This window comes from Phocoena sinus, chromosome 4 (assembly GCF_008692025.1).
Source record: "Phocoena sinus isolate mPhoSin1 chromosome 4, mPhoSin1.pri, whole genome shotgun sequence".
NCBI lineage: Eukaryota > Metazoa > Chordata > Mammalia > Artiodactyla > Phocoenidae > Phocoena > Phocoena sinus.
This window is the reverse complement of record NC_045766.1, coordinates 60,934,549-60,957,727: the sequence shown is the minus strand read 5'-3', so window position 1 is coordinate 60,957,727 and position 23,179 is coordinate 60,934,549. Positions and strand designations below refer to the sequence as shown.

Here is a 23,179-nt window from a genome sequence, read left to right as displayed (position 1 = left end):
AGATAAGTGGTTGAACAAAATGGGATGCATACATACAACAGAATGTTACTCAGCCTTTAAAAAGGAAAGAAATTTTTATTCATGCTACAACGTGGATGAATCTTGAGAACATTATGCTAAGTGAAATATGGCAGTCACATAAAAAAAAGAATACCGTATGATTCCACTTATGTGTTACCTAGAGTAGTCAAATCCATAGAGACAGAAAATAGAAGAGTGGTTTAGGGGTTGCGGGAAGAGGGTGAGTTATTATAAATGGGTAGTTTCAGTTTTCCAAGATGAAGAGTTCTCTGGAGATGAATGGTAGTGACAGCTGTGTGAAAATGTGAATATATTTAATACCACCTAACACTTTAAAATGATTAAATGGTAAATTTTATGTGTATTTTATCACAATTTAAAAATAAATAAGTAAATAAGGGGGGAGAGAAACTTTTTATAAAATTAAGCATTCATTTTTTTTCCTAATTAAAAATGAAGATCAATTTTCATTCTACTTGTTCCCAAATAATACTGTAGGAAAATAACCTACCGTCTCTGCTCCAAGAGTCTGCAAGCCAGTATAAGTTCTGTCCAGCTATTGAAAGACAGAAGAGTATTAAGTTTCACTATGCTTACTTATAAAGCTTAGGATACAGTCTTATCTAAAACCCCTTTCACTGCAAGTCTTCATATCATAGGCTCTACTTTTTCATAATGTATAAATTCATCATGTCAATAAAAACCCTCAATTTTCTAACAGAAAAACTGAGTAAAATAAATAAAAACAACCTCAGACATATAGGTAGTTATTATAAAAACAGGCTATAAAAATATACATGCAATGTGATGACACAATTATATACTTAGGGTATATTTACTAAGCACTTGTGCAAAAAATGAATGAAAATTTAGGCAATATAGGCAATACTAATAACTACCAGTATATTAACTTCATGGATGATTTATTTTAGAGGAGAGAAAGGAGTATAAATTGAGGGAATGTCAATAATATAAATAAAAAAGTTTACAATTACATACAAAGAGGTTAGGTTCTTATTCTTATACTTTATATTTAAAATTAAAATTTAAAAAAAGGATTTGTGGCAGCTTACCATATAAATCTTATACAGTAAGATCAATAGGTAAAAATGGTTAAGTTGGGTAGAAAGGAAAGAAAAGGAAAGGAGAGATGGAGGAAAAAGTGAAGCCAGGGATAGGTTAGTAAATAGAAAATTCTAAAGGCTTGCAAGAAGTAGATTTCAGTCTGGCTGAGTTCCTTAGCAGGCAACACAGAGAAGACAACTCAGTCATGAGACCTAGTGTTCATAACAGAAAAGGCAATAGAGGGTAGATTTATAGTAGCACCATGGAAGACATCTGGAGTTTTAAACCTTCGCCAACAGGTTGACTGTTAAAAAGATACGGGCAATTTTAAGGCTACATCCATTCTGCATATTCTCCAGAGCACAGATATAATAGTCTCTGTAATCTGCACTGGCCTATGTTTTATTCTTGGGACCACATTTTGAGAGAGACACTGATAAAACAGAACTATTATCAAAATGACAAGAGAAACTGGAAAGAAAGCACAGCATACAAGAAACGTTACAAGAACAGGTTTTGGCTGAGGAAGAAATGATTTAAGGAGAGACACAAACGCTATCATTAAACATTTTTAGAGTTCTTACAAAAGAAAACAAAGTCCTGTTCTGTACTATTGCAGAAATCAAACTAGGATAAATGAGATCAAGGTTAGAAGGGGGGGCAGGGGAGAAACAGGTAACAGTTTTAGGTAAATTTATGAAAGAAGCTTCTAAAAGTTTATTTACTAAATGGATAAATGGATTGTTTTGGGAATTACTGTGCTCCAGTGATGGTTGAGGAGAGGTTAGATGACTACCTGTCAGGGATGCAGGTATGCGAATTTCATCCCAGAAACTTTAAATTTTATTGAACTCTTAACACTTAGAGTATTTAGTATATAATGTAATTATTACAGTATCAAATATAGATTGTTATGTACTACAGAATTTCAGAATACAGAGGGATTGCTATGGACTTTAATAGCCAGGAAAAGCTACACAGGAACGTGAAGAATGGAAAGAATACACACAGGCATTCGAGGAGGGAAGAGCATAAAAGACTTAACAGATAGCCTAAGGCATTTCTGGGACATGACCAGACTGACCTGGCTGGAGTAGGATGTTCATGCAGGGGATTAGTGTGAGATAATTTAGGATAAAGTATGTCAAGTCAAAATGTGAAGAGCCTGGAATAGTAGGCAGGGGAGTCTGAACCTGAATAACAGGAATTCAATCAAAGCTTCTCAGAGAGGAACAACATAATGGTTCTCCTGTTTTAGGAAGACTAATCTGATGGCGGTGTACAGAATGGACTGAGGGAAAAAAGACAGATCGGCATTAAAGAAGCTAATCAGGAGACAGAGTATAAGAATAGCCTAGTAAGAGTGGAAAGGGCGAAGGGTAGTCTAAAAGAAAAATTAATGGTCTGCAAGTGAACAAATATTTAGAACACAGAGGGAAGAATCAAAGATGGTTCTGAGAATTAACAAAGAAATTGCAGGAAAAATGATACTCCAGAATAAATAAAGATCAGTGGTCACAACAGAGGTGCTTAAGTTCTCAAGGCCAATCAACATGTAATATATAGTAAAATTAAGGAAAATTTGGTAAGAAATACTTTAAAAACTGTCTCAATCATTCACCAGGAACTCTAAGGACAATAAAATATGTATAAAAACTATGTAAACAATTCCCTTTATTTTAGGGATTAGGGTTGGGCCCAGTGCAATATAAGATGGTATGTACAGTGCTTAAAATAAGTTAAGAGGAAAGCAAAACTATTTCAGACCTTCCTCTAAGTAAGTGGGAACATATCCTGCCCCTCCGAACAAAGTGGCTATATGTTCTTTATTTGGTTTCAGTTCTTCTCTGAGGTTATAAGGCAATCTTGTTTTACAGTAATCTCTAGAAAATAACTTAAACATGAAGTTAAGTAGTGCTGTTTACCAACAATGGAGGACAAATCTCAGGCGGCCTTAAGGTTGAAAAGGGTACATTTGTGAAACAAAGGGAACAAAACAGGAATTATGAAAATGTACTCAGATTCACTTGGGGGCAATTCATGAGAATAATGTGGTAAATCACAAAGTAAGGGTGTTTTGGAAGAAGTTCAATATTGGGATTATATTTTACGGAGAGAAAATGTACACGAGGTTACGACAGCGAGGGATGTGGGGCACATTAAAAAAATGGTCTGTCTTCCAACTATGAAAGTTAAATGTTTATTATACAAAACTGGAAAAGAAAAACACACACATGCACACACAGAAAAAAGGGGCAGGAGAAACCTCCCACAATGTCATTACTTCAATTACTCCAACTTTTTAGGGTATTTCTTTTGTGTTTTTTCCACCTACTTAAAATCTAGGTTGACCTCATACTATATACAGTTTTATACTCTATGCTTTTCATTTACTATAATGGTAGTTTTTCCCATGTATAAAAAACACTTTTAAAAATAAAATTTGTAATGGTTACATAATAAACCATGTGGATATATCAGCTAAGGATTTCAAAAGTATTACAACCTTCCACAGTACTTAATATTTCCTAAAATATGTTCACTTCTATCTTTATCCTTAAGAGATAAATAGACAAGGCTTATTATTTGTGCCTCTTTTTACAGAAAATTAAAATGTAAAGAGTAAAATACAGATTAAACAGAAAAAGATTTCATTTACTTGTTAGCCCCAGGTAGCACAGTACAAATGAGCTCTGATCAGAGATTCAAGTCTTCTGATTATCTGACCAGTTCATCTTTTTAAAGAATATACATTCTGCTGTAAAGTGACCCCTTCCCCAGCCTTCAGAAGGCAAGTGTTGTAGCAGTAAGCAAAACACACTCAAAAAGATTTATCCTGCTCCCACTATCCGTGGCCACTTCTCTCAGAGGGCTAACCCACCACTTTAAGTGGAGGTGAACAAAGATACTTCAGGGCTTCCCTGGTGGCGCAGTGGTTAAGAGTGTGTCTGCCAATGCAGGGGACACAGGTTCGTGCCCTGGTCTGGGAAGATCCCACATGCCGCGGGGCGGCTGGGCCCGTGAGCCATGGCTGCTGAACCTGCGTGTCTGGAGCCTATGCCCCACAACGGGAGAGGCCACAACGGTGAGAGGCCCATGTACCACACACACAAAAAAGATACTTCATTTCTGGGGAGCAATGTTTTGTTACAATACCTTCAGATTATGTATGATATCTATCCGCTTGTTCTGGCTGTCCTTAAAGTGTACTTGAACTCTGACAGGAAACTCACCCCAGCCTCTTCTGGTCAAGTGAAAAGGAGGCTCTCTAGGGAAAAGCAGATATTAATGTATTAGTCCATGTCCACTCTCTCATTCTAGAAAGAATAGTTTTCCCATAATGGCTAAGTTAGAACTTCACATGTTTCTAATAATTATTTAGATTTCCTCACTTGATGCTAAATCAATATGCTGAATTTTGCTAAAATGCTAAATCATAAAAAATTCAACTCAAATCTACCTTAAGCTTTCAACTACTGAATACTTAGAGCTAAGACACTTATACCATACAATCCAATGTCATTATTTTCACAGACAGGGAACTAAGGTGATTTGATGGATGTCGCAGTATTAAAGCCAGAATCCTTGATTGCTACTTGATAGACATAGGCTGTGAGGTATGTTCCCTACCCCAAGACAATCATTTATTCCTCCACTCTGGCAAAAACAAGATAAATCATGAATGCTCAATCTGAAAGTGACAATTTATTTGAAACTATCTACTAAGAAGACTTAAATTATATATGACTTTATATAATTTTAGTGAATAGAGAGGAATGTGTGTGAATGCTAATTGGACTAGAGAATTTTCAGCAGTCAAAATGTAATTTGTGAAGACAATAAAAAGGAAGATTGATGAGAAAAAGACTGGCATGCTGTTGATAATTGGTGTTGGGTACGTGAGGATTCAATATACTCTACTTTGTACTGGGTGGGCCAAAAGGTACGTTCATTTTTTTCAGTAAGATGGCTCCTAGTAGCACTTAGTTGTCTTTAACTTCATTTGAAACAATTTCATTAGACTGTATTGTGACAGCTGTCATATCAGCGTGCGTTTAAAAAAGAACTTATCAAAATTGGTGAATTTTTGTGTAGCCATTTTAATATTGAAGATGGAAGAAAAAAGCAATATTTTTGGCATATTATGCTTTATTATTTCAAGAAAGATAAAAATGCAACTGAAATGCAAAAAAAGATTTGTGCAGTGTATGGAGAAGGTGCTATGACTGATCAAAATGTGTCAGAACTGGTTTGTGAAGTTTTATGCTGGAGATTTCTCGCTGGACGATGCTCCACGGTTGCGCAGACCAGTTGAAGTTGATAGGAATCAAATCGAGACATTAATTGAGAACAACCAATGTTATACCACGCGGGAGATAGCCAACATACTCAAAATATCCAAATCAAGCATTGAAAATCATTTGCACCAGCTTGGTTATGTTAATCGCTTTGATGTTTGGGTTCCACATAAGCAAAAAAACCTTCTTGACCATATATTTCCCCATGCGATTCTCTACTGAAACATAATGAAAACAGTCTGTTTTTAAAACAAATTGTGACGGGCGATGAAAAGTGGATACTGTACAGTAATGTGGAATGGAAGCTTTGTCTGTGGGGCAAGCGAAATGAACCACCACCAACCACACCAAAGGCCGGTCTTCATCCAAAGAAGGTGATGTTGTGTACATGGTTGGACTGGAAGGGAGTCCTCTATTATGAGCACCTTCTGGAAAACAAAATGATTATTTCCAACAAGTACTGCTCACAATTAGACCAACTGAAAGCAGCACTCGACCAAAAGCATCCGGAATTAGTCAAAAGAAAACGCATAACCTTCTTCCATCAGGATACCACAGGACCGCATGTTTCTTTGATGACCAGGCAAAAACTGTTACAGCTTGGCTGGGAAGTTCTGATTCATCTGCTGTATTCACGAGACGTTGCACCTTTGGATTTCCATTTACTTCAGTCTTTACATAATTCTCTTAAATGGAAAAAATTTCAATTCCCTGTAAGACTGTAAAAGGCACCTAGAACAGTTCTTTGCTCAAAATGATAAAAAGTTTTGGCAAGATGGAATTATGAAGTCGCCTGAAAACTGGCAGAAGGTAGTGGAACAAAACGGTGGATCCACTGTTCAATAAAGTTCTTGGTGAAAATGAAAAATGTGTCTTTTATTTTTACTTAAAAACCAAAGGACCTTTTTAGCCAACCCAATATATGTCTGGAATTTTCCAGAATAAAAAGTTTAAAAATTTAATTGAGACCTTCATGTACTCAAGAATAATATGGTTTAAGTTAATGGAGGAAAGAGAGAATGCTTTAAAATTAAAATGTTCATTATGAATCAATGGCTTGGAATTCCTCTAATGAGAGAGAATGCCAAGATTGCAGGGAGAAAGGAACTTTCAGTGGGATGTGCTTTTGGAAAACTAAGGAGGGACACGAATTCAGTAAGGGCAGAGTCCAAGAACACAACCTGAGAGGAGTCTAGGAACAGATATGAATCATCAGGCACAAAACCAGAGGCTACCTGGAGAGCCCAAAGCAGGAAAAATCCCTGAGTGTGAGAGAAGCCTGGAAAGTAGAGGAAGCAACAGCTGTATTATAAACTAGAGAAAAGAAAGCAAAGAAACACAGTGCCCTGGATGGAAGGAACCAGCTGAGTTAGTAAGAGAAGTAGCCATGATGTCAGCATAGGTTCAGACAGCAATAAAGACAGGCTTGGGGTCAAATGAGAATGCTGACTTGAGACAGCAGCTTGAAAAGGAATCCAAAGCCAGAGATACAGTGGGGCCTACAGACATGGTGGACTTAAGAAGAATAATTAAGGGAAATTCTACTGATGACAAGTTTAGTCATTTAAATTCCAGTAAAGCTAAGTGGAAGGCCCAAATTCACTTTGCAATATTCGTCAATCTCATGGTTTGTATGCTGAATTTCTCTTACAAAGGATATAGTAAATCAGCTGTGCTCCTCAATTTGTGTGCATAGGCTAAACTCTAGTGAATGGACAGGAAGGACTGCTGCCAGGGAAGACAGAAGACAGACAAATCAGGAAAAAGGAACAATGCTTTTTAACAGGAAATTCCTCCCTAACCGTATTTTTGGAAACAAAAAAGGAATCCAAGACCTACCAACAGATAAGACAGCTACAGAAATGTTATACTTCAAAAGACATATTTCACACAAAAAGGGGACTGCTTCCCCTAAATAGACTTCTATATTTCTAGATTCCTCAAAGAGGGTGAAATGTATCAATAACCAAGAAGACAACCCACAGAATACTAGGCTTTAAAAATGGCTTTCCTAAAAATACAGAATGAAGCACAATTCCTCACCCAAATAATTCAAATGGGCAACCAGTCTTTTAGGATCACTTCTACTGACCCAGACTTCATTACTTTAGTAACACTCTCTATCACATTTCTAAAGAGCTCTGTTATAAAAATATTTCATCTTCCTCCTGCATGTTATTTCTAGTATGCCTTCTACAATCACAAATTCCTCCTCCACATGACCTTCAAAAAAACTAAAACATTCCACTAAGTTCTCTTCTTTTCAGGGTAAACACATTCTGTTCCTTATAACAGCAGCAGAAGCAAACACTTATATTGTTTACTATGATCCTACCACTGTTCTAAGCCCTTTATATCTATTAACTTATCTAATTTTTAAATCACAATATGAACTATCCCCTCTGAGACACAGTGAGGCTAAATAACTAGCCCAAGGTCATGCAGCAAATAAGTAGTGGATCTGAGATTTAAACTCCAGGGCCCATGCTTATTTTTTTTAACGATACAAACGTTTTGAAGAGGCTCACTAGGACGTTCCCTTGGGGGCTGAGCACACTCTAGTCTCTCACGCACCAAGGGCAGGAATACTCTACTGACACAGTAACCAAGTGTTCTTCATCTCTGCAAACGCTGTATCAAGTCCTGAGCCTAGCACACACTTAGTATCTTGTGCCTAAAAGCAAAGTTTAGAGTCACAGCTTTTTAGAAGTTGGCTAAGAAATAACTGAACCAAATGGAAAACAGATGGTCTATAGGAACAGAATCTACTTATGCTCTTCATCAAGTAATGTGCTCTGATGAGGAGATTCAGAGTGCACGATGAACATACATGTGCTTTGGTCCAAAGATAAAGATTATCCCCAAGTTTCAAGGCAGCTGAAAAGATTTCGCCTACTCATCACGTTACTTTAGATACTTGACACAAGAACCACCTTAAAAGCCTTGTAAAGAACACAGATTTATAATTAAATCTATGACACATGTTAATGTTCTGTCCTACCTGAAATTTAAAGTTCAGCTCTAAGAAGAATATTTTAAGAATACAGACAGGGCTTCCCTGGTGGCACAGTGGTTGAGAGTCCACCTGCCGATGCAGGGGATGCAGGTTCGTGCCCAGGTCCAGGAGGATCCCACATGCCGCAGAGTGGCTGGGCCCACGAGCCATGGCCGCTGAGTCTGCGCGTCCGGAGCCTGTGCTCCGCAACGGGAGAGGCCACAGCAGTGAGAGGCCCGTGTACCGCAAAAAAAAAAAAAAAAAAAGAATACAGACAAACCAGAGTGTGTCAGAGAATATAACCTGGATGGCAGAGGAACATAAAACAAAGTCACACGAATGACAACTGAAACAAATGTGGATATTTGGCTTGGAGGAGAATAGAAGAGACCTAACAGTTGCTTTCAAAATATGTGAACAACAACTACATGGAAAAGGGACTACACTGATTCTATGTGGTGTTACAAAATAAACGGGAAGTGTACTGTTTAGAAATTAAAGGAAGTTAGGTCTCTGCTCAATATAATTAAAAACTTCCAAACAAACACAGCCACCTACAAATGGAATGGCTCACATCATGAATTCAATAATTCACTCAACAAGAAATGACATTTACTACATGCTGGACACTGTGCTAGATCACAGGGAAAGAATTAAGAAAAGGTCCCAAACATCGAGAAGTTCTAAATCTAGTAAGGGAGACATACATGTAAATTAATAAGTGTAATAATAAACTTATATACATTACTTGCTATAAAAACACAGAGATGTGGTTGATCATTAACAAATTATTTCTCAGGAGTTTTAAACACCAGAAGCACACAAGCAAGGATCTCTTTTAAAATACTATTTAGAAATCATAACCCAGTAGTTAATAAAGTATGGGAAAGTATGCTCTTGGGAAAGGTATGTAGTAATGGTGCAATTCACAAGCTGTGAAAAACTAACGGGTCAGATATACCACCACAGCCAGTTATGCAATACTGTCAGAGTGGCATGGACCAGACAGAAAATAATTGTCAGAGGCTATTTCCATGATGTGAAGCCTCATAAATTTCAGAAAACAAAGTTCATTTACTATTAACAGAAGATACTACAGATGTATAAGATGAGAGAGAAATTTGAAGAGGAGCTATATGTATGATCTTTTCCTTGGATTTCCTCAGACCATTACAATACAACCTGATAAGTGTGATTTGCCACCTTTACCTGCAGATTAGTAAAGACTTCTTAATAAATACAACTTCATATATTACTGCATGATATATTCTAAAACTTAAAGGAACTCAGTGTGTTTCACAAATTCCAATTCCTGGGATGAGAACTGAGAGATAAAATAGGCATTGATTTGCATCATTAAGTATTAGGGTTTTATGTAATGAGTTTTTAATCCCATTTTTGGTAAATCAGATGTTTATCATCAATACAAAATATGATTAATACATTTTAACTGATTCACATGCTTTATATTAAATAAAATGTTTCCCTAAAACAGTATTTTTGTTGCTGTTTTTACTATATAAAGGAATTTCTTGCTGGACATTAAAACACATATATATATATATATTTTTTTTTTTTTTTTTTTGCGGTATGCGGGCCTCTCACCGTTGTGGCCTCTCTCATTGCAGAGCACAGGCTCCAGACGCGCAGGCTCAGCGGCCATGGCTCACGGGCCCAACCGCTCTACGGCATGTGGGATCTTCCCAGACCAGGGCACAAACCCGTGTCCCCTACATCGGCAGGCGGACTCTCAACCACTGCACCACCAGGGAAGCCCCCATATATTCTTTTTAATATTTATATTTTTATAGACAAAGTACTTTTTAAACTCATCTACTATTTCTTACCAAACTCACTAAAATATGTGTATTAAAATACTGGACTTATCTGGAGTCAGTATATCTAAACTCAGAAAATACTGTTACTCTGTAAGCTATCTTAAACTATAAAATATTGTTACTATCCCAAGAATTCAAGTAAACAATCATTTACTGTATTTTAACCCCTGTAAGAAAGTAGAGCAAAGAAGGATTCACTGAGAAAGTAACCTGAGTTATGTCTTGAAGCATAAACAGCAGACCTTAAGAAAGACAGTGTGTGCATGTACATATGCATATGTGCATGTACATATGCATATGTGCATGTGTGTGTAAGTGAAGAAGACAGACAATAGGAAGATGGTATTCCTAGCAAAGAAAACAAGTCTAAGTCACCAGTGGAATTCCAGGTGAGGCTAGATGAGCTGTATCGGGTATTTCTGAAAGATTTCATGAATCAGATATAGACTGAAACAAAATCACAGACAAGGCTTTCTCAATACTAATGTTTGAGAGCCTAAGAATGTAATTGCTCCTCTATCAAACTCTACCATTAGAAAAAAACAGACTATCAACACTTTTCTGAGGTTCTATCCAGTGAAATATGCCAAGAAAATACAGGAAGTTTTATAAACATTAAAAGAAAAAAATCTTGTTTACACTGACTGATCCTCCAGGATAGACAAGACAAAAAGATTCAATATCATAAAAAGTGTGAAAATTAATCATTAATTCAATGCAATTTCAATCCATAACTTGACAGAGATTCTAAACTAATCTGGAACAACATATATACTCAAGAATGACCAAGACAAAAACTGTAGAATAATAATAATCAGGAGAACATACTCTACCGGACATCAGAATATACTATAAAGCAAAACAATTAAAATAGCATAGGGACTTCCCTGGTGGCACAGTGGTTAAGAACCGCCTGCAAATGCAGGGGACACAGGTTTCAGCCCTGGTCCGGGAAGATCCCACATGCCGCAGAGCAACTAAGCCTGTGCGTCACAACTACTAGCCTGCGCTCTAGAGCCCACGAGCCACAACTACTGAGCCCCCGCGCCTAGAGCCCATGCTCCGCGACAAGAGAAGCCACCAAAATGAGAAGCCCACACATTGCTCCACAATGAAGAGTGGCCCCAGCTCACCACAACTAGAGAAAGCCCGCACACGGAAACAAAGACCCAACACAGCCAAAAATTAATTAATTAATTAATTTTTTAAAAAGTATAATATTAGTACAGGAATCAAAATCATTAACAGAATCTAGCATCAGATCCATGTTTATGTAAGAATTTAGTGTGTATTAAAGGACAGATCAGCTGGTAACTGATAAACACATAACTATCCATATGAAGAAGATAAATGTTCTGTATTAGCTACAAAAAAATCTCATTTCCAGGTATCTGACTTTCTGACCAACAACTCCTACCTCTGACTCCATTCGTTTGACCCCCACAGAGATTTCCATTTCTTGCCCACACCAGTGTGCACTACCCATCACTGCTCTTATGTAACCTCCTTCTCTCCTCACTCAGCTTAGATTCTATGGTATATCACTACCATAACCTTATTATTAAAGTGAGGTTATCAATGAACTAGGAGACCAGGGTTTTGGACGAACTGTCTATCTGCATGCCAAAGCCCTTAAGAATGAGGGCAAGAGTACTGCTAGAGGGACTTCCCTGGTGGTGCAGTGCTTAAGAATCCGTCTGTCAATGCAGGGGACACGGGATCAAGCCCTGGTCCAGGAAGATCCCACATGCTGCAGAGCAGCTAAGCCCGTGCGCCACAACTACTGAGCCTGCGCTCTACAGCCTGCGAGCCACAACTACTGAAGACCACATGCCACAACTACTGAAGCCCATGTGTCTAGAGCCTGTGCTCCACAACAAGAGAAGCCACCACAATGAGAAGCCTGCGTACCGCAATGAAGAGTAGCCCCACTCACCGCAACTAGAGAAAGCCCGTGAGTAGCAATGAAGACCCAACGCAGCCAAAAATAAATAAATATTAAAAAAAACGAGCACTGCTAGACAGAAAATCAGTACACCAGGTGCTAAAACTGTTTTTGAAAGAGAGGATTGACTGGGAAATCAGTAGATGCCTGTGACAAGGAGGAGCAGCAGATCTTACGAAGTTTCTAAGGAGCTGAGGTTTTTAGAGAGAAAAAGGGAAAAGGTGGTCTAGAAGCCACAAATATGAGCAAGAAAGACATGCACCCCATTTTTAGACCCAGTGGTACACGCTGTGTGAGAGAAAAAACAGCTGCCACTTGAAAGTTTTCTTGGGAGAAGTGGTGTTCTCAGGAGATAGCCATGTTTTACTTAAGAGTCAGGAGTGGAGGGAATGTTCTGAAGAAAGCTGAGGATACAGGAGATTTCACTGATAAAGACCCACAACCACTTCCACAATACAGTCACATAATGAATATATATGTGATACGTAACATCACATAAAGATGTAAAGAATACACCTAAATGAAACAAATTTCAGAACAATATATATATTATCATTCCATCTTTGTGAAATAATGACAACAAAGAAGGTTCTCCTCAACAACTATACTAGGTTTATATACACAGGAAAAATATCATTAAGGGTTACTTCTGAGAAGGTGAGATCATGGAGAACTTTCAACGTTAAATATTTCTGTAATTTCAGAAACCTTTATTTAATTCTATTATATTCTGATAATCATAAAAAACAGTAACATTGTATCTATATAAACAAGTTAAGCTATTTCCAGAGGAGAGGAGAATCAGCTAATATAATTCATATGGTAACAACCTGACAGAAGGGGATGGTACCTGTTCAGTGAGACAGAAATCTGCAAGAGGGAACCACAGCTAAAACTATACTGTGACTAAAAGCCGAAACTGAGTAAATTATTAATGACACAAGAATTTCAAGGGAGTGTTCTCAAGTTAAATCACTTTCCTTCCACTTCAGTAAATCTGTACTTCTCAGGTTTAATAACTCAAGTGTGCTCACCTAACTTCCACAAGGTCATTTGGTTTATAGCTGGGATGAAGAAAGAACCAAACTTTCTTGACAAAATGATTAATGCTGGGTTCTCTACGAGACCCTCGGACATATACCATCCACTTGTGGGTTGATTGGTCGTTTTCTTCTCTCTTATCAGGAGGTATGTACCTAGAGTAGAGAAAAAAAAAAAAAAACTACTCGAATTCTTTTTTCCTAACAAACCAATTAACTACTACTTGAAACAAGATTAAAAATCAATTACAAGACAAAAATAGGAAAATTTACATATATGTGAAGATTAAGCAACATGCTACTTACCAACAAATAGGTGAAAAAAAATCAAAAGAGAAATCAAAAAATATCTTGAGACAACTGAAAATGGAAATAGAGCACACCAAAACCTAAGTGATGCAGCAAAAACTGTTCTAAGAAAGAAGTTTACAGTGATAAATGCCTACATTAAGAAAAAAGAAAGAGTTCCTATACACAATCTAACTTTACACTGTAAGGAACTAGAAAGAAAAAAACAGACTAAGCCCAAAGTTAGTAGAAGGAAGGAAATAACCAAGATCAGAGTGGAAATAAATTGAGACTAAAAACACAGTAGAAAAGATCAAACAAACTAAGAGCTTGTTTTTTGAAAAGATAAACAAAATAGACAAAAACCTTTACCCAGACTTACCAAGAAAAGGGGGGGGGACAACAGACTCAAATAAATAAAATTATAAATGAAAGTGGAGATGTTACAACTCATACTACACAAATACAAAGGATCATAAGAGACGGAGAACAATTAAACACCAACGAACCAGACAACTTAGAAGTAGTGAATAAATCCTAAAAATACACAGCTCACCCAGACTGAATCATGAAGAAATAGAAAATCTGAACAGAAAAATTACTAATAAGGAGACTGAATTCGTAAAAACATCCCAAAAAAGTACATTCCAGGACCAGATGGCTTTAAAGGGTGAATTCTACCAAACATTTAAAGAATTGGTATCAATCCTCAATCTCTTCCAAAAAACAGAAAAGGAGGGAACACTCAACAAAATTTTTTTTAAATTTTTTTTTGTGGTTGGCGGGCCTCTCACTGTTGTGGCCTCTCCCGTTGCGGAGCACAGGCTCCGGACGCGCAGGCTCAGCGGCCATGGCTCACGGGCCTAGCCGCTCAGCAGCATGTGGGATCTTCCCAGACCGGGGCACGAACCCGTGTCCCCTGCATCGGCAGGCGGACTCTCAACTGCTGCGCCACCAGGGAAGCCCAACAAACACAGAGCCAAAATTACCCTGATATCAAAGCCAAATAAGGATACTACAAGGAAATTACAAGCCACTATCCCTGATAAAAGTAGATGCAAAATTCTTCAACACAACATTAGTAAACAGAATTCAACAGTACATTGACACATTACTGACCTGAGAGGTAATAATGCATCTTTTGTTACCCGAACGTTATTGACTGGAGACGTATCAATAGAGAGTGATACAATTAACATCACAGTGCGAAGTTGTTACAGCTTAAAATTGATCAAGGGTTCATTATACAACTTATGACTGTCATTATCATTCACATTTTGCTCTGTTAGGTTTTTGTCCCAATCTTGCGTATATTATAAATGCAAGTTTATTACCATAAAATTTTCAAAAATGATGCATCGCAAATTTTGAGTGAAGAAGAATTTTTCGGTGAATTTTATACAGATACTTTCTCTGACTGTCCCAGTAACACATACACTAGTGCCTCAGAAGATGACAGTTCTTCAGAATATAGTTCTGATTCAGACGATGTGAATTATTAGACCAACATAAAGACAAAAAAACCTTAGTGATTGATTCTGATACGGAAAGTGAAAATGAAACTCATGGTGCTGGAGAATGTTCCTTTGCTTCTACGGAAGAGTGGTTTGAAGACAACACTTCACGAAAATTAGAAGACTTTACAGGTGTATCAAGTGTAACTACTGAATGTAATAACCCACAAAGTGTTAGTGAAATAACAGAATTAATTTTTGGTAACGACTTTTTCAAGTTGGTCGGTTCTCAAACAAACCTGTATTACCAACAGAATGAAAAATCATATAAAAAGTATGATAAGGGGCTTCCCTGGTGGCACAGTGGTTGAGAGTCTGCCTGCCGATGCAGGGGACATGGGTTCGTGCCCCGGTCCGGGAGGATCCCACATGCCGCAGAGCGGCTGGGCCCGTGAGCCATGGCCGCTGAGCCTGCGCGTCTGGAGCCTGTGCTCCGCAACAGGAGAGGCCACAACAGTGAGAGGCCCGCGTACCACAAAATAAATAAATAAAAAGTATGATAAGGCTTTAAAATGGACTGATGTAACCAACAGTGACATGAAGAAGTTTCTTGGATTAATAATTTTGATGGGGACTTCCCTGGTGGCGCAGTGGTTGAGAGTCCGCCTGCCGATGCAGGGGACACGGGTTCATGCCCCGGTCTGGGAAGATCCCACATGCCACGGAGCGGCTGGGCCTGTGAGTCATGGCCGCTAAGCCTGTGTGTCTGTAGCCTGCGCTCCGCAACAGGAGAAGCCACAACAGTGAGAGGCCCGCATACCGCAAAAAAAAATAAAATAAAATAAAAATAATTTTGATGGGACAATTAAGAAAGTCACACTGGAAAGAATACTGGTTGACTGATCCCGAAACACCAATCTTTCCAAAGATTATGACGAGAAGGTTTGAACAAATAATGGTATTTCTTCACTTTACCGATAACTCAGAAACTCCACTTGCTACAGAGAGAATTTCAAAAACCTCTTTTGGATTATTTTCTACCAAAATTTCAATCGATCTATATACCCAAACAAGAGCTATCACTTGAGGAGGCAATGATAAAGTGGAGGGGACAACTCAGATTCAAAACCTATAATCCAAAAAAAAAAGAAAACAAAACCTATAATCCCAGAAAACTTACAAAATATGGAATTTTGGTCAGGATGGTGAGTGAAAGTGAAACCGGATATACAGGCAACTTTGAGATTTACATGGGTGAAGGAAAGAAACTGCAAGAAACAATATTATTGGTCCTACAACCTTATCTCGGTTCATGGCACCATATTTACCAAGACAATTATTACAACAGTGTGTCCACATCTGAAATATTGTTGAAAAATAAAACCAGAGTTTGTGGGACTATAAGAGAGGATCGTGGTCTACCAAACCAATTAAAGGAGAAATCTAAAAATCTACAGAGGGGCGAAATGACATTCTTATGGAAGGGAGAAGTGACTCTTCTTATATGGAAAGACAAGAGGCTAGTCCTCATGGTGACAACTATTCATGCCACCTCCATAGCAACTACAGGAAAAGAAGACGGAGGACTGGCCATCAGATAACTAAGCCCACCTGTATATTAGAGTATAATAAATACATGAAGGGAGTTGATCGATCCAATCAATATCTGGCAAACTTCAATATCCTCCGGAGAACTCGAAAATGGTATAAGAAAGTAGGTTTATATTTGAGTAATTGCAGTTTTATTCAATGTGTTTAAAATTTATTGCAGCCTTAATGCACAGAATAAAATGACTTACAAGCAATTTTTGTTAGCAGTAGCTAGAGAATGGGGAATTGACCATTCTGGTAATATAGCGGTAGTCCCACACCTGGTCCTTCTTGTGGCGTTTCTAGAACAGTGCGCCGCAAAGATCCACCTTGTCAACTATCAGGTAAAATAAAAGAATATATTCTAGAGAAAATAATACCCACAGGACCAAAAAAAAATGCCACCAGAAAGTGTAGAGTCTGCTACTCCAGGGGAATGTGCATTGAAACATGGTATATTTGTAATAGATGCTCTGTTCCCCTGCACAGAGGTGCCTGCTATACTGCCTATCACACTCTAACGAAATATCAGAATGCTTTAGTAAGACATGTACAAAGTTTCAAATAAATACATTAAGTAAAAAAACGTTGCTGATATTTACTCAAACACAGGTGTTTCAATATTCACTTACATAACAGACCATCAGCCACAGGTGTTAGTTTCTGCAAAAATCCCCTGGTCAATAATGTGTTAAAAGTATCAACAACATGATCAAGTGGGATTTATTCCAGGCATGCAATGATGGTCTGACATCCACAAATCAACCAATGCAACACACCACATTAATAAAATGAAGGCTAAAAATCATATGATCATCTCAATAGATGCAGAAAAAGCATCTGACAAAATTCAATACCCATTCATGATAAAAACTCAACAAACTGGGTATAGAGGAAGCATAACTCAACATAATAAAGGTCACATATGACAAGCCTACAGCTAACATCATATTCAATGGTGAACACTGGAAGCTTTTCCTCTAAGATCAGGAACAAGACAAGGATGTCCACTCTTGCCACGTCTTTCTACACAGTACTGTTAAGTCCCAGCCAGAGCAATTAGACAAGAAAAAGAAATAAAAGGCAACCAAACTGGAAAGGAAGAAGTAAAATGGTCTCTATTTGCACACAACATAATATCATATAGAAAAACCTAAAGATTCCACCACAAAACTGTTAAAACTAATAAATGAATTCAGTAAAGTTACAGGATATAAAATCAACATAAAAAATCAGTTGTGTTTCTATACACTAACAACAAACTATCAGAAAGAGAAATTAAGACAATAATTTCATTTACAAGAGCATCAAATACAATAACATACTTAGCAATAAATTTAACCAAAGAGGTAAAAGACCTGTACACTGAAAACTATAAGACAATGATGAAAGAAACTGAACAAGGCACAAATAAATATATATTCTGTGCTCATGTATTGGAAGAATTAATAGTTAAGATGTTCATACTATCCAAAGCAATTTAGATTCAATACAATCCCTATAAAATTCCAATGGCATTTTTCACAGAAATAGAAAAACAATCCTAAAATCTGTATGGAACCAGAGAAGATTCTGAATACCCAGATCAGTCTTGAGAAAGAAAAACAAAGCTGCAGGCATCATCACACTTCCTGATTTCAAACTATATTACAAAACTGCAGTAATCAAAAGTGTTGTTTTGGCATAAAAACACATAAAGCAATGAAACAGAATAGAGAGGCCAGAAATAAACCCACACTGACTGGTCAATTAGTTTCCGACAAAGGAGATAAGATATACAATGGGGGAAGGATAGTTTCTTCAATAAATGGTATTGGGAAAACTGTAAAGCCATGTGCAAAAGAATGAAAATGAACCTCTATCCACACCACACACAAAAATAACTCAAAATGGATTAACAAGTTAAATTTAAGACCTGAAACCATAAAACTCCTAAAAGAAAGTATAAGGGGTAAGCTTTTTGATATTGGTCTGGGCAATGATTTTTTGGATTTGACACCAAAAACAGAGGAAACAAAAGCAAAAATAAACAAGTGGAACAACAACAAACTAAAAAGCTTTTGCACAGGATAGGAAACCACCAACAAAATGAAAAGGCAACCTATGGAATGGGAAAAAATATTTGTAAATCATAAACCTGATAAAGGGTTAATATTCAAAACATATGAGGAACTCACATAATAGCAAAAAAACAAAACAAAAACCTGACTTGGAAATAGGCAAAGGAAGTAAATATTTTTCCAAGGAAGACGTACAAATGGTCAAAAGGTACATGAAAAGGTGATCAACATCACTAATCATCAGGCAAATGCAAATCAAAACCACAATGAGTTATCATCTCACATCTGTTAGAATGGCTATCATCAAAAATATAAGAGATAACAAGTGTTGGTGAGAATATGGAGAAAAGAGAACGCTTATGCACTGTTGGTGGGAATGTAAATGCAGCCACTATGGAAAACAGTATGAAGGGTCCACAAAAAATTAAAAACTACCCCATTTCTGTGTATATAGGCAAAGACAATAAAAAAGGATATCAAAGAGATATCTGTACTCCCATGTTCACTGCAGCATTATTTACAATAGCTAAGACAAGGAAACAAGTGTCTGTCAAGAGATGAATGGATATACACTATAAAGCTACAGTCATCAAAACAGTATGGTACTAACATAAAAACAGACACATAGATTAATGGAACAGAACAGAGAGCCCAGAAACAAACCCACACTTATTGGTCCATTAACCTACAACAAAGGAGGCAAGAATATACAATGGGTAAAAAATAGCATCTTCAATAAATGGTGTTGGGAAAACCAGACAGCAACATGCAAAAGAATCAAACTGGACTACTTTCTCAAACCATATACAAAAATAAACTCAAAATGGATTAAAGACTTAAATGTAAGACCTGAAACCATAAAAATCCTAGAAGAAAACATAGGCAGTATGCCCTTTGACATTAGTCTTCGCAATATCTTTTTGAATATGTCTTCTCAGGCAAGAGCAACAAAAGCCAAAATAAACAAATGGGACCACATTAAACTAAAAAGCTTTTACACATTGATGGGAACTATGAACAAAACAAATAAGCAGCCTAATAAATGGGAGAAGATATTTGCAAATGACATATCTGTGATAAGGGGTTAATATCCAAAACATACCAAGAACTCATAGAACTCAACATCAAAAAAACAAACAACCCGATTAAAAAATGGGCAGAGAGGGCTTCCCTGGTGGCGCAGTGGTTGAGAGTCCGCCTGCCAATGCAGGGGAGACAGATTCGTGCCCTGGTCCAGGAAGATCCCACATGCCACGGAGCAGCTAGGCCCGTGAGCCATGGCTTCTGAGCCTGTGTGTCTGGAGCCTGTGCTCTGCAACGGGAGAGGCCACAACGGTGACATTTTTCCAAAGAAGACACAGAGATGGTCAACAGACACATGAAATGATGCTCAACATCACTAATCATCAGGGAAATTCAAATCAAAACCACAATGAGATATCACCTCACAACTGTCAGAATGGCTATCATGATCCAGCAGTTCTACTTCTGGAAATTCCAACCATATTCAAAACACTAATTCAAAAAGATAAATATACCCTTGTGTTCACCGCAGCATTATTTACAATAGCCAAGATATGAAAGCAACCTAAGCATACATCAACAGATGAATGGAATCAAGATGCGGTATATACATACAATAGAATATTATTCAGCCATAAAAAGGAATGAAATCTCGCCATTTGTGAGAATATGGATGGACCTAGAGGGTATTATGCTAAGTGAAATAAGTCAGAGAAAAACAAACACTATGGGCTTCCCTGGTGGCGCAGTGGTTGAGAACCTGCCTGCCAATGCAGCAGACACGGGTTTGAGCCCTGGTCTGGGAAGGTCCCACATGCCGCGGAGCAACTAGGCCTGTGAGCCACAACTACTGAGCCTGCGCGTCTGGAGCTTGTGCTCCGCAACAAGAGAGGCCGCGACAGTGAGAGGCCCGCGCACCACGATGAAGAGTGGCCCCCTCTCGCCGTAACCAGAGAAAGCCCATGCACAGAAACGAAGACCCAACAGACAAAAATAAGTAAATAAATAAATAAAATTAAAAAAAAAAACACTATGATTTCACTTTTATGTGGAATCTAAACAAAACTAACATAACAAAACAGAAACAGATTGATAGATACAGAGAATAAACTGCTGTTTGCCAGAGGGGAGGGGGTTGGTGGATGAAGGAAATAGATGAGGGAGATAAAGAGACATAAACTTCCAGTTATAAAATAAATAAGTCATGTAATATACAGATAATGTATAGCTATGGTGACAGATGGTAACTAGACTTATCGTGGTGATCATTTTGCAATGTATAAAAATATCAAATCACTATGTTGCATACCTAAAACTAATATAATGTTGTTAGGTCAATTATACTTCAGTTTAAAAAAATGTTTTAAAAGGGATGGATAAAGAGATAAAAGGTAAATCCTGCCATTTGTGACAAAATGGATGGAGCCTGAAGGCATTATGCTAAGTGACATAAGTCAGACAAAGACAAATACTGCTTGGTATCACTTTGATGTGGAATCTAAAAAAAAGTCGAACTCATAGAAGCAGAGTAGAAAAATGGTTGCCAGGGGATAAGGGTGGGAGAAACTTTTCAATTTAAAAAACCCCTGAAATTCATTCAATATTTAACAGCTATATCAGCTAACCAAAGTGAATCTTTGCAGTTAACCCTTTTCTTTTAAACTTTTTTTTTGGCCTAAGGGGCATTCCCTTAAAGTTTGTTTTGTTTTCTGATTATCACCATGCAATTAAAAAAAATCAATCTTGCTTTTCCTGCTAAGTGGGTACATTAGGTAGAAATAAACTGGCATACTTTATTCCTGGGTTAGGAAACCTCTAGCCTTTGGGTTGATTTCATTCAGGTTTCAAAGTGCTGGAACTTTGAACTCTTCAGTTTCCTACCCATTGCTGCCAAGAAGGATGCAACTGGTCTCTTGCCTTTTAAAAGCCAAAACAAGCCATTCCCTGAAGTCCTGACCATGGTAAAACTAGAATCCTTAGCCCTCCCTTTTGAAGCTCTGTCTTTATTTCACAAGGCCCCCTTATTACATTTTGTTGTAAAATATGGTCATGGACTTCTATACTTTCATCTATGTCTAGGTTATCCTTAGCAATGCAGTGGGCCAAGTTGCCTAATCTAGTTTTTCTTTAGGAGTATTCATGTCCCACCTTGACCCTTTGGTTTTTCACAAATAAAAGCCAGCCTGTGAATTTCCTGAACGCTACTGGGATTTTAATCAGAATATTTACATATCAACTTAGGGGGAAGTGGTATCTTTTACAATATTGAGCCTTCCTATCCTGAACATGGTATAGTGATCTATTTATTTATTTATTGATCACACCCTGTGGCATGTGGGACCCTAGTTCCCTGACCAGGAATTGAACCTGTGCCCCCTGCATTGAGAACATGGAGTCTTAACCACTGGACCACCAGAGAAGTTCCTAATTACTTAGTTCTTTCATGTGTTTTAATAAAATTTTATTCATTTTCATGAAAGGCTAGCATATCTTTTGTTTGATTTATGTTGTATTTTTTATTGCTATAGTAAATGCATCTTTTCTCCTGTTGCGGAGCACAGGCTCCAGACGTGCAGGATCAGCGGCCATGGCTTACGAGCCCAGCCACTCCGCAGCATGTGGGATCTTCCCGGACCAGGGCACGAACCCGTGTCCCCTGCATCAGCAGGCGGACTCTCAACCACTGCGCCACCAGGGAAACCCGTAAATGCATCTTTTTAGAACTGTTTTCTAAGTCTGTCATACAGAAGCACAATCAACTTCTGTGTATTGATACTGTAATTCAATAGTCTTGCCAAGCTCTCTTAGTAACTCTAAAACTATCAAGAATTGTTTTAGATTTTTCTGTGTAGACAATTATATCATCTATTAATAATGACACTTTGTTTCTTCTTTTCTAATCCTCATATTTACTAATGTATTATGACTCTATTAGTATCTCCAAGTGCAGTGGTGAATAGGAGTAGTAATACTGAGCATCTCTTGTCTTGTTCTGAACCTAAAGGGGAAGGTGTTTAATTGTTTACCATTGAGTATATTTGTTGAAGGTGTTTTGAGATATTTTTTATCTGATTAACTAAACTCCAAGTCTGCCATGAGGATTCACCACAAATAGACTTGAATTTTGTCAAATGTTTCTGCATCTTTTGAGGTGGTCATGTTTTATGCCCTTTATCATATTTATTAATTTCTAATGTTAATCCAAACTTGCATTTCCTGATCATGAAGTACTATCATTTCTATAGTTACTGACTTCAGTTTGCTAACGATTTTGTTCAGCCCTTTCACCTCTATATTTATCAGTGTCGATGTCCTATAATTTTCCTTTTCTTATGAACTCCCTGTTTGGCTCTGTTAACAAACTTATGCTATCTTCATAATGTAAACTGACAAATGTTCTCTTTTTCCCCATAAGATTTTCTACACAATTGGAATTAGCTGTTCACTCAGCCTTTAAAGCAATCTAAGCCTCATGGTTTAATTTGGTTTTATGAAGAAAATGTTTTAAAAATCAATAATTAAACTTACTTAGTAGTTCTAAAACTATTCGAGGTTTTTCCTT

At 37.5% G+C, this 23,179-nt stretch overlaps 1 protein-coding gene across 9 annotated transcripts in view; it reads right to left on the bottom strand.

Moving 5' to 3' along the window:
• The window catches only part of YEATS2 (YEATS domain containing 2), a 108,921-nt gene that overhangs the window by 46,480 nt on the left and 39,262 nt on the right, over nt 1-23,179 (bottom strand). For all 9 annotated transcript variants that reach the window (XR_004349746.1, XM_032631149.1, XM_032631151.1 and 6 more), the window contains 3 exons: nt 13,197-13,358; nt 4,243-4,354; nt 533-577 (listed from right to left, as the gene is read on the bottom strand). Coding sequence is in view for 8 of the 9 variants with exons in the window: in XM_032631149.1 (XP_032487040.1) it covers nt 533-577; nt 4,243-4,354; nt 13,197-13,358 (319 nt within the window). In the remaining variant the exon portion in view is untranslated. The remainder of the gene's footprint in view (nt 1-532; nt 578-4,242; nt 4,355-13,196; nt 13,359-23,179) is intronic.